This window comes from Ciconia boyciana, chromosome 7, assembly GCF_034638445.1.
Source record: "Ciconia boyciana chromosome 7, ASM3463844v1, whole genome shotgun sequence".
Lineage (NCBI taxonomy): Eukaryota > Metazoa > Chordata > Aves > Ciconiiformes > Ciconiidae > Ciconia > Ciconia boyciana.
This window is the reverse complement of record NC_132940.1, coordinates 41,236,915-41,249,345: the sequence shown is the minus strand read 5'-3', so window position 1 is coordinate 41,249,345 and position 12,431 is coordinate 41,236,915. Positions and strand designations below refer to the sequence as shown.

The following is a 12,431-nucleotide window of genomic DNA, read 5'->3' as shown; positions in this document are numbered from 1 at the left end:
TGAATTCTGCAGCAGCACCGCTGCTGGACGGAAGGCTGCCTGACAGATCAGCAGAAAGCATTTCGCTGGGAAAGTTCTCTGTAAATAACACCTCTGTTGACTTTTGCTTCAGCTTCACCTATTATTTCCAAATTATGTGGCTGATAGCGTGCACGAGCTCCTTCCTGCTCACAGACATCATCCTCTGTGTGACCAGAGCATTTTCCTGTTGCATCCAGTTGTGACATTGCAACTACAGGCTTGCGGTGTCCCATGTGGCGGCAGCAGCGGGAGCAGACACATGTGGGAAGACCTACTGCTATTTCCATGCAAATTTTCTTGTTACTAATAATTGTTTCAAAAAGGGAGTAGAAATGTAGCCCCTGAGGAGTGCCAAGGCTCGCTGTTCGGGATTAACCTTAAGGTGGCATTTAAAGGCTGTCCCTGAAAGCGATGAGAGCCGAGTGCTTCAGGGAGCCGCAGCCGCCTCGCAGCCCACCCGGCTCCGCAGTGCGAGTGATTTAAGCGGCCGCCCCGCGGGGGCCGGGGGAACGCCGGCGAGCGGAGCGTTCCCGGCGGCGCCGCAGCCCCGCGCCAGGCCGGGGAGCCGAGGCCGGGAACGGCTGCGGGCGGAGCCTCCGAGCTGAGCACAGCGCGGCCCCGCCGCAGCCGCCGCCGCCGCTCGGTGTGTGCCCGCAGCCGGGCGGGCTCGGGGCGGCGCGGGCGGCGGCGGCGCTGTGCATGCCGGGCGCGGGGCGGCGCGGGCAGGAAGCGCTCGCTCCCGGCCGAGCCGAGCCCGTGCGCAGCCGGCGGCGGGGGCGGGCACTGCCGTGCCGGTGCCGCTGGGGCTGGGGCACGGCGGAGTGCCGCGGCGGAGGCGGCGGCGGCGGGATGGGGTTGGCTTCCTGAAGCGGGGGGAGGGCGGGAGGGGGCTGGTTTCGCATTTCGGTCCCTCTCCGCCCCCCTCCTGCCCTTCTCTCCCAAGTTCGCCGCTCTGCCGCGGCCCCTCCGGCGCGGCTGGCTGCGGGCTGCCCCTGCCCCGCTCCCGGCGCTGCCCGCGGCGGGGCGGGCGGGGACAGCGGGGAGCCTAGGTAACCCAGGGAGCGGCCCGCCGCCCCCGGGGAGGCTCTGCTCCGGCGAGCAGTGGGGGGAGGCGGCTGGCACAGGCGCCCGGTTCCGCCGCCCGCCCCCCGGCACCGCCGCCGTCTGCCCAGCGCTGGCAGCCCCGGGAGATGGTGACACATGAAGCGTGCGGGAAGGACCATGGTTGAGAGGACCAGCAAGTTCTTGCTGATCGTGGCCGTCTCGGTGTGCTTCATGCTTATCCTGTACCAGTACGTGGGGCCGGGGCTGAGCCTGGGTTCCCCCAGCGGCCGCTCCTACTCGGAGGAGCTGGACCTCTTCCCCACGCCGGACCCGCACTACGTGAAGAAGTACTACTTCCCCGTGCGGGAGCTGGAGCGGGAGCTCGCCTTCGACATGAAGGGCGAGGACGTGATCGTCTTCCTGCACATCCAGAAGACCGGCGGCACCACCTTCGGCCGCCACCTGGTGCAAAACGTGCGGCTGGAGGTGCCCTGCGACTGCCGGCCCGGGCAGAAGAAGTGCACCTGCTACCGCCCCAACCGCCGGGAGACCTGGCTCTTCTCCCGCTTCTCCACGGGCTGGAGCTGCGGGCTGCACGCCGACTGGACCGAGCTCACCAACTGCGTGCCCGGAGTGCTGGACCGCCGGGAGAGCGCCGCCGCCAAGACGCCCAGGTACCGGCCCGCCGCCGTCTCCCCCTTCCCCGCTGCCCCTCGGGCCGCGCACCCCGCCGCCTGCCCGGGCCCTTCCACTGTTGAGCCCCCCTCCCTGTGCGTTGCAGCGTGCTGCTAACGTGCTGTGCCCCAACCTGCCCTGAACCTTTCCTCAGCCGGTTCACCTGCCCTCCTCTCCCGTCCTCCGGGCTGTGCCCTGCACCTTCCCTCTGCATTCCCAGGCAAATATACTGCTCTTTCCCTCCCACGTACCTAGCACGCTGCACCCTTAGCCCGTGTTCTTGTGCTCTAGCAGCCTCTGTGGACCCCTTAGCAAGCCTATGTATTTGTGCCACTTACTCTCTTTTCTAAACATGTAGTCTTTATCTCAGACCTCACTTGCCACCTTTTAGTACCCGTTACACCATACTCTAGTCTCAAGCTTGCCTTCTAATCAGCTTTGCCCTAACCTGTGCACCCCTTTTCCTCCAGCTGAAATTGTTCTCCAGTGCACCTGAGGAGAGGCACAGCAGACCACCAATCCTCATACTTACTCCCTTGTTTTACCCGCCTAGTCTGCCTGATAGTTTTTTGCACGTTGCCGAAAACATCCCTTAAATACCCTTTCGTGTGTTCCTTGCTGTTTATCTTGATGGGAGACCTGAGGTGAAATCTTTTGGGGAAAGGAGCTACCTTCTACATGTTCCTTGTGTCTCCCTCATCGCTGCACCAGGAGAGAGGGAGAGCCATCCTAAAGCACTCCTCAGTGCATCCCCGTTGAACGCCTAATGTATTTCTGCCCTCTTATCCCATTATTTCTCTACCTTGGTCTCTTTATAAACGATAAGTTTCAGAGGAATTTTCGGTTTGAAGTACTCTGGTAAAGCCACTGGCTTATATTAAGATCTCCAAAGATTATTATGTTCTTTTAGCTGAATATACCTTTGTGTCTTTCAGGAGACAGGTTTTTTTAATTGACCCCTATTTTTTAACACCACGCACACCTTCCTTGACATATTGGTGTTTTTATTATGACACTTTGTAATCTGTTTGCCTTAAAGTTTCATTCTTAAAGGTGTCCAAGATCTTAGGCTAACATTTGCTTATGCCATATGCTTTATTTATATGCGTATTGTTAATACCATACATAATCCCTTCAGTGAAAAGTGGCCTTTAAGAAAGTATGTTTTAGCACCATAATTGTTTTTCTCTGCGTTTTTTAAAAGCGATTTTTAATCATTTTTCTTTCATTGGAGCTGTGTGTGATTGCCGGCGTTCTTTATTGTCTCTGTCATGATTGCTGCTGTTTTCAACCCGTTTCAGTGTTAGTCATCCAAGTACTGTGCTCAGATTGCTGTCATGCTGCCTGACCCAGGAGCAGCAAACTGAAGTATGTATGTAAAGGGCTGAGTATTCAGGCTTTTGTGTGGTCTCTTATTTTATTAATAAGGTGCTTGAAAACACCTATAAGTAAAATATCCTTAGCCCATCTGGTTGCTTTTGAGATTTTAGTGAAGTGTTGGAAGGAAAAATGCACAAAGTTCAAATCTGATTTAAAAAAGAAACAAACAATTACCCGTTTTGTGAACCTTGGCACTTGGCTAGCAAACCATTAACCTTACATAAAGACCTGTGTAGTTTTATGAATTGCCTAAGAGCCTTGTGTGCTTCCGTTGGCAATTTTGCACTAAAATCTGCTATGTGTTCGGTATTTAACTGTCTCATCCTACTTAGCGGTTGTTGTTTTGTATAGGTACCTGAGAACAGGGCACTTCAGGTTGTGAAGTAGCAATTAAATTCTTTACTGCAACTCATAGGAAGTTGAGAACCAGAAGCCTATTGCCTCATCTCAAACGCTTGTAAATAAGATTTTCTTTGCCATTTGTTTTGGAACATCAGGAAATATATGCTTCTTAACTGTCTTGATTTTTGGATGTGCAGGAAAAATAATTAATCCTGTCCCATTTCCTCATGTCTCTGCATATCCAGAAATAGTTCTGCTTAATGTGGTCTCTCTACTTCCCTTAAATCTAAATTAGAACTTCGTTTTCAGCAGTGTAAGAACTATGATGTGGAAGTTTTAGATAATCTAAGGTTTATCGCCTTGGTCTGTTAAACAAAAATTAGAACTTACTGTTCATTGTATACTGGGGATGGTTTTGGTGCAATGAACAGCTGCTGGTTATTTTAATAATACTGTCCTAGGATACTGCTCTGTTGTACTGCAGTCCAGTTCAGTAGGCACCTTCTCCAAACTATTATTTATTTCATGTCAAAGAAAACTGGGAATAAGAGACAGGCAATGCTTGTTTAAAATAAAAATTTGATGGATTTTCTTTGTTAGAAAAAGGATAGTCTTGTCTTGTATCCGTTACACTAAGAGCAATATAACTATTTGTCCATTGTGAACGTTGGATCTCTTATGTTGAAACAGGACATGTTTTTACAGAAGGCATATGCTAGAGAGGCTACTGTTTTATAATGAAACTGAACTATGAAAGTATCTATCTTTCTCTTTCAAAAGAAAAAAAAAAGGAAAAAGGAGCAGTAAACCACTTTGACAGGGTTCACTCAGATTCTGATATTATCCACTCTGGATTTTGGAGTACAGTCTTCAGCTTTTAAAGCTAATGTACTGGCCTCTGCATTTACTACTTAATGCAAAGTTTAAACCTTTGTTCTTCCAACTATATGTTTATCCCTCAAAACAAAACAGCTGACTTGTGATTACAAATAAATCTGCCTTCTAGTGAATGTTGGAAAGCATGAAGGTCATTCAGTATTGCCCACATGTACAAATCATGAGCTTAAAGCTGTTAACTTTGTAAGGAATGCAGTTTTATCACTGCACAGTGCCCTATTGCACTACATTCCATAACCCGTGCATGGTACATAAATTTACAATGCAATTCTCTTTTTATTGTTCTGCTGTTCTGTGTTAGACTTAATGATTAGGAGCCCTAGATTGCCAAAGACTGCAATTTTTTTTCTTCTTCTTCTTTCTTCCTTCCTTTCTTTCTTTTGCATTCATATAGTAAGCAGTTAGAGAGGGGTGTTTTAGCTCTAATGGGTCAGCACTCTTTAAAAAAACAAAACAAACCCAACAAACTACTGGTTCTCATCCCCCTCCTGCTCCCACCCCCCTGCCAGTGACTTTCCCTGTTTTGTATTCAAAAGACTTCTGGACAAGCACTTCTTGAGGAAAATGTTATGTTTTATACACAGCCAGTAAAAGAAAGAGATTGATTTGTTTGGGGGCTGTAAAACTTAGGACTCCAAGGAACTGTGAAGCTGGCTATGTTTATCATTTAAGTCACTTAGCTGCAGTTCTCTTCATGGCTTTAGTAGAGGGCAAATTCCAAGATTTTGGGGATGGAGGCCTATTCATTCCTTGTACTGTTAGGCATAAATAACTGCTAGAAAAGACTTTTTTTTTTTTAAAGCAGATAATACTAGGATGCGTGCTTTGAGTCATCACGATGATATTTCAGAAACTAGAGGCTAAGCAGCTTCTGTGAACTGCTCCCTTAAATTTGTCTCACCTACAACTGCAAGAGATCTAATCTCTTCAGTTGACTCTGAAAAAAAGCCAAACTTTTCTGTCAGCTCAGTTCTTTAATTTGACTTCCAGAATTAGAAAAATCTAAGAAGTGATCCACCAGTAACTTGTCCATCTTCTCCGTTGAAGGACTGAGTGAAAGCCCTTAGAGGTGTTGGAAAGGTTCCCGTGTTAGCCCCTGGAGGAAATGTGATTTAGTGCCCTTCTGGCTGCATCCTTCTTCCGCGCTCCCAACACAAGAGCAGAGCTAGGTGTTCTGAAGTTGTCCTTGTAGGATACTTCATGCATGAGCTTGACTCTAATGTAATGTGCTGCAGGAACAGTAAAACAAATAAATTATGCTGAAGGAATTCTATGTGCTTCCTCTCCCACCTCTTCTCAAAGAAAAAAAAAAAACAAACAACCAAACAACCTAGGCTGTGTTGCTATCCTGCCGATTTCTTCTGTCTCATGAAAACGAGAGCATCTAAGCTGGTGTTTTCCTGAAGACACATTATTCACATGGAGGGGATTTGAAGGCAATACAGCTCCTTTAAAAATACATTTTGTGCCAGCTGCCCGTTGCTGTGGAGAACCCATGTACTTGGTAGAGTGTTGGAAGGGCATTGCTGGCTCTGTGCTCGCCCAGCTCACATGCATGCTCTGCCTTCTGTTATTCTCTTTCAAGCACCAGGTAGATTTTTTTTTTATTTTTTTTTTTTAATGAGCTACCTCAAGACACTAGCTTAGTCTTGGCTTTTTTGTGTATGTGTTTCTGTGCTAGTCCGTCATAGAAGTTTGGTTTCTGAGTTCATCTATGGACAAAAAAATAGACAAAAGTATTTCTTTGTGATTTTAAAAACATGTGTACAACTTCAGTATTCTTTCTCAAGATTTCATATGCTTTAGAAATAAAAAAATTGTAATCAACATACTTTTATGTAAGAAATCTATGGCAGGTTAGTAAAATCTGCCCTTAAACAGATCGGTCCAAGTTTTAGAATCTCTCTGATAAGCTATTTAGAGCTTATGTTTTGGGTTGCCTTTTTTTTTTAAAGAAACAATTAACAGGGCTCAGCAGTTTGTTAGTTTGATTTTTCTGAAGTGTGAACTTTCACAGCTTCCAACCACATATCTGTCCGTTTGCAGAGATCTGTTCTCGATGAGGTTTTTATTATACGTGTGCTTAGGAGCTGCAGAGACACGTTGTCAAGAGACCAACTGTTTGAGAATGAAAGGCTTTACCAAATCATTTTTATAATATTAGCACTTTTTAAAAGCTTAGGCTTATCATTCTGTGTGGATCTGTGTGTGCTGCGCGTTGTGAAATACCTGCCTGTGGGGAGCAAGGGGCATTTTTTCTACTCACCAGTTCAACTCAGACTAGTTTTTCTTAAGAACTGGTGGGGAAGTGTTCATATAAACCTATTTTCAGTAGCCTAATTCTTCTCTCAAATCCTTAGCATGTGGAGTATTTTAAAGCCTGTTAATCTGATATGAAACCTTTTGCACCCAGTTGTGTTCACCCATAAAGCCAGGCTGGTCTTTCAGAGCCAAACAGTTCTGAAGGTCTGGATAGTTTTGTAGTGAAAATCTTTGAATTTGACATAGTAACTAAAAGTAGTTGAAAGTTGGAACTCTTCAAATAGCTGCCTTAAGTTTGAGGTACTGTATTTATCTGAGCTTAAGATTTTTGGCTAGCACACCAGGTTTAATTACTCTTACTATTTCTTTTCTTTTGTTGGCAAAGCAAAAAGATGTGTCCTTAGATATGTCCCTGCTTGAGTGTATACTAACCTGATTTTGCAAAACTATGCATTTGGCTGTTTTTCATTAATCTTTAAACAAAAGTTGCATCATAACATAGTAATTTTGTTTTTCTGCTTAGAAGTTTGCAAATGCTCTTTACCTGGACCTTAGATTTTGCCTTTTTGCCCTTTTCCTACTCTACAAATAAAAAAGTATACTATTCTGAGTAAAACCTTTGATAATAACCTCCACCCCCCCCCCCCCCAATTCAGAAATAATTACTTTAAAAGAGCTGACTTGAATTTTATTGATGACTGAACTGGATGCTTTGAGATATAGTCCCAGGGTAAGGACAGTCTTTAAGGAATGGTCCACTGTAAATGCACAGCTGTTGTATTGTTTTAAATAAAAAAGTGCATGCAAATTTTTTGAGGTTAATTACTTAGAGATTACAGTTTGTAACACTTTGTGTGAAACATCTTGGCGAAACTGATGCCATGCCCTGTCTTCAAGGCTCTGTTGAACGGTCCTCTTTTGTCACCTTGAAATGCCAAATAGAGGGCCTGTTCTCTATCACTCATTGAGCAATTTTAGTGTGCGTGTATCTCTTCCAAACTAATGTGATCTTGAGCAGTGGCACCTTGTGAACTTCGTCACATCTTGAAAGAAATCTGTGATTTAAGAAATTGGAGTTCATTAGTGCTGTAGGGGCTGTAGGTGAAAAATAATGTGTGATCTGCAAGTATGTGAATTTGATATTGCCTGATAGAAAAGCTGCAGACTTACCTGGTGTGACTGGGTGGGGCATGCCTGGGTATGTGTTGAGGCCTCTTCCTGCAGGAGAATGGTGAAGGTCTTTAGTTGGATATAAGGATGTGAACTGGAAGAGGTCATACTACCTCTTAAGAAAGCACTGCTAGAGGAGATTATGTTATAACTTGGAGACTATTACAATACTGCCTTCCCTCTGGGCCATCTGTTTCTTCTAGGAAGGAGGAAGAGATTAGCCTCCTCTTATGGCCTCCTCCTTCATTGATTTGCAGGGTTAGACTTAATGGGTTTGTTCAGCAGTCAGCAGAAGCTTTTGGCTGCCTGTTGTAGAAATTGGAGGAGTGTAACCTGGGACCTGTTTTCTAGAAAGTAATTCAGGATATGCAGGGCTGGAGTTATTTAAGAAAACTTCTTTGTGAGTTCATTTCATAGGTGAAATTGATGTGCCTTATCTGAGTCATATTTGTACGCAATACTCACGCTTCCGGCTCTTATCAGAGTCCTAGATGACTCCTTGCCAACATGTTTCTAACATGAATATTAGTCACAGCAGCAACAAGCAGAGCCACAGAAGAATAATGATAGAGATTAGTCAACGGGGTTGTGGTTGTGGCTGTGGTATTCTTGTTACTTTGACCTGGAAGTGAAGAGTGACTGTACAGATAGAACACACCTGATTTTAAATTCAGTTAGGAGTATCTGTCTTATCGAATGTATCACACATGTTCTGAGTCTCCCTACTCTACACCCTGCTGTCTTTTACAGGTTATGGCTTTTGTAAATCTCAAAAAGTGGGAAAGCAGCATGGACAATTGCCTTCAGTCAGTCATAGAACCGAGGTCGCTGCTTTGTGTCTCTTTATTTTAAACTTCCAGTTATTTGGCAGCAACTTTACAAAATTTGTGGTAGTAATGCTTTAAATAGGTAATATTTTGTCAGTGACCACTTGGGCTTGTGCTTGCTTTAGAAAGCAAAAGTGGCATAGTCTAACTCCACAAAGCTTATCTTCGTTTATGCTTGTATTTCCAGAAAGTATTAGAGTAGAGAGAATTTTCCATTATTGACTGAAATTGTGCTTTGTCGAGCAAAGATAAAGCATAGTCTTTAGTTCCTAATAATCACAATTGTGATAGCTGCCGAGTCAAGATTTTTTGATGGAGCGTTGCTTGATGTGGATGGAAGGGGATGATACTTAAACATCAGAAACAAATGTCTTCCTAAACAAAGATGTTAATGATAGTGTGTTTAAAGAGTATATGAAGCACAGGAGGAACACAGAGCCGAAGTAGTATGTTACAAATTCTCTTGTTTCTGAAATGGTAGTTGACCTTAAAAACAAAAAAGATATCTACTTTTTCTAAAGGAATTAAAGTAGAATTGATGAGGAAAAAATAACCCCTACTATACTTTCAAGGCGACACAGGTTCTGTAATCGCTGTTTGATGTATTTTTGTTCACCCTGCTATTTCCGTAACAGAGTACTCTGCTGAAAATCTAGCCTGAGAATCTCTCTGAAGAGTCCTTTGGAGATTATTGCCACAAAGACACAAAGAGACTTAAACACCTCTGTACTGTAGCATGTCAAGTTTCAGATCTGAAGAGGATGCTTCAGATAGTCTTGTGTGTTCCTGCCAAAGGAGGAGCTATTTACCAATGCATGGCTATTGGAGCCTGAGATATCTCATAACTGGAAAAAGTGTTTTCAGGAAAGGTCCATGCAGAGAGAGGTCATCAGACAAAAAGCACATAATATACTTAATAAGGTTTAGTTGTTTCGACTTGTATTAAATGGCATACATCCATTCTCATTTATGTGCTTAGCCTCAGAAGTATGATATACTATACTGAATGCTGCTTCATCCCTACAAACTGCTGAGTAGAGCTAAAGATATGAAATATTCTAGGGCATCTCTGTTCCGATGATGCAAGCAGAAAGGCTTAGAAACTCCTGTTGTCCACCTCTAACGGTAACCTGAATTTCTTAGCAGTACTAATTACATAGCTCTTTCACCTGTATATCTCAAAGCCTCTTACAAAAGTATATAGTAAATAGCACCTGATGTTATATTCATTCACAAGCTAAAACAACTTTTAAGTGGTCTGTCTTAAAGCTGGCATTGACCATAAATCTCAGACTTACATGTTAATGTACAGACCTTTCCTGCCCCGTGACTTTGTCTCTTTCAGAAGCGACTGATTTCTTAACATGTTATTACTACTTTGCTCTGTACTTCCCTTCCTTCCACCCTGTTAATGGTAAATTCTACATAATGGCTCACCTATGTTTTTATAGAGGAAATATTTCATAATTTCCTGCCAATTTAAACAAGAAAACAGTGATTTGCAATTAACTTTTTATGGTCTGACTCTGTGTTTAGCTTCATAACTAATCTTCAGCTTATTAAGCAGAGATTCTTTGATTACACCTCACTGCAGATTGAAATATTATCATTCCTTTTATGGAGCTCTTCTACGCAAGGGGGGAGACCTCTGAGCTTCCTGAGCTGCCTTTGCATTTTTGTTTTTAAAATATACCAAATTTCTTTTTTGGTTAATGTTAATCTTTAAGTACTAACAAGACGATTTAAGATTTTCTGGCCAAATAGCATTGCTTAGAGTTTCAAAATGCCTGGTGACTTTTCATTGTCTAATTTCAGAAATGTTGCAAGGGGCCTAGTTTCTGGACAAGTGCTAAAGAAGTAGAAGTGCTGCTTTCTAAAAACTCCTTCCACGTATGGGAGGTACTCTAGTTCTTGTGTTAATTAGACATACACTTGTATAGGATACCTGATTACAGGGAGATGTTCAGTGACTTTTGAAAGAAGATTGTGTGAAAAGCATGCATTGTTCTTTCCTTTTCTATCTTAAGCAGCTTAAAGAAAAAAGTCTTTTTTGTATTTTTTCCCCTCAGGTCTCTCAGAAAATTTAAATGCCCAAACAAATACTGTAAAAATAGAATTGACTTTTTTGTTTAAACTAACAGCTCTTGCTGCCGTGACCCCTTTGCTCTCAGTAAAGATTTTAGTTAGGATACCTGTGACCCTATATCAAAGCATTGGGAAAAAAATCAATGCCTCATAGCTAAGACAAACAGCAGCAGCATGCTGACTCACCAGTTTCCTGACAGGTTTTGCTTTCCTAGTGGAGATGGGGAAAGAACAAGGAGCACAAGAATCGCAGAGTATAATCATAATCAGTCAACCTTCCCTTCTGTTAACATGCCTTAAATCATAAAAGACAGGATTACCTTCCTGTGTTCTTTGACTCTTTCTCTTCTCTTTCTTGCCACCTGTACCTTTTTTTAGGTCTTTGAAAGAGAAAAGACAGATATGACTTGGGTGGTTCTGCAAGGAGGAAGATTGAACAGATTTGTCCTGGCTGCTGCAGCAAGTACAGTAGCGGTCATTTAGATGAAAACCCCCATTAAGGGGAATACTTCATCCATTGTATACTGTACAGGAAAGCCAGTACATACGCATAGGAGCCCTTTCAGATAAGGAAATGCCTTAGCATCTTTTCTAGGGGGACAAAACTGGAACTTCTTGTTCCAAGCATCTGAGTGGAGTTTCCATCACTGATTATAATATTGTGGTTGGTGTTATTATTTGCAACACAACCAAAATAAATAATCTTGAGCCTTTTTTTGCCCTGAAGTTTTCCTCTGATTTGTTTGACGAGATTTCCATATGTGTTTAAAAATGGCAGCATCTTTCTAGTGTATACATAGCCTGACTCCAGTAGAGTCTTAGATCTGGCCAAAGACTTCACCATTAGTTTGATAGAATCATAGACTGGTTTGGGTTGGAAGGGACCTTTAAAGGTCATCTAGTCCAACCCCCCTGCAATGAGCAGGAACATCTTCAACCAGATCAGGTTGCTCAGAGCCTTGTCCAACCTGACCTTGAATGTTTCCAGGGATGGGGCATCTACCACCTCTCTGGGCCACCTGGTCCAGTGTTTCACCACCCTCATCGTAAAAAATGTCTTCCTTACATCAGGTCTGAATCTACCTTCTTTTAGTTTAAAACTATTACCCCTTGGCCTATTGCAACAGACCCTGCTAAAAAGTCTGTCCCCATCTTTCTTATAAGCCCCCTTTAAGTGCTGAAAGGCTGCAATAAGGTCTCCCCGGAGCCTTCTCTTCTCCAGGCTGAACAACCCCAACTCTCTCAGCCTTTCTTCATAGGAGAGGTGCTCCAGCCCTCTGACCATTTTGGTGGCCCTCCTCTGGACCCACTCCAACAGGCCCATGCCTCTCCTGTGCTGGGGACCCCAGAGCTGACTGCAGGACTCCAAGGTGGGCTCTCATGAGAGTGGAGTAGAGTGGCAGAATCACCTCCCGTGACCTGCTGGCCACGCTTCTTTTGATGCAGCCCAGGATACGGTTGGCCTTCTGGGCTGCGAGTGTGCATTGTCAGCTCCTGTCCAGCTTTTCATCCATCAGTACCCCCAAGTCCTTCTCCACAGGGCTGCTCTCAATCCCTTCATCCCCCAGCCTGTATTGATAGTGGGGGCTGCCCCAACCCAGGTGCAGGACCTTGCACTTGGCCTCGTTGAACCTCATGAGGTTCACGTGGGCCCACTTCACCAGCTGGTCCAGGTCCCTCTGGATGGCATCCTGTCCCTCAGGCATGTCAACTGCACCACTCAGCTTG

The 12,431-nt window shown here is 44.3% G+C and overlaps 1 protein-coding gene across 1 annotated transcript in view; it reads left to right on the top strand.

Annotated features, from left to right (window-relative positions):
* The first annotated feature begins 678 nt into the window (after window positions 1-678).
* HS6ST1 (heparan sulfate 6-O-sulfotransferase 1) overlaps window positions 679-12,431 on the top strand; it is a 206,937-nt gene continuing 195,184 nt past the window's right edge. Inside the window, exon 1 of the mRNA XM_072867527.1 lies at window positions 679-1,739. Within this exon, the coding sequence (XP_072723628.1) occupies window positions 1,222-1,739 (518 nt within the window). The 5' untranslated portion in view covers window positions 679-1,221. The remainder of the gene's footprint in view (window positions 1,740-12,431) is intronic.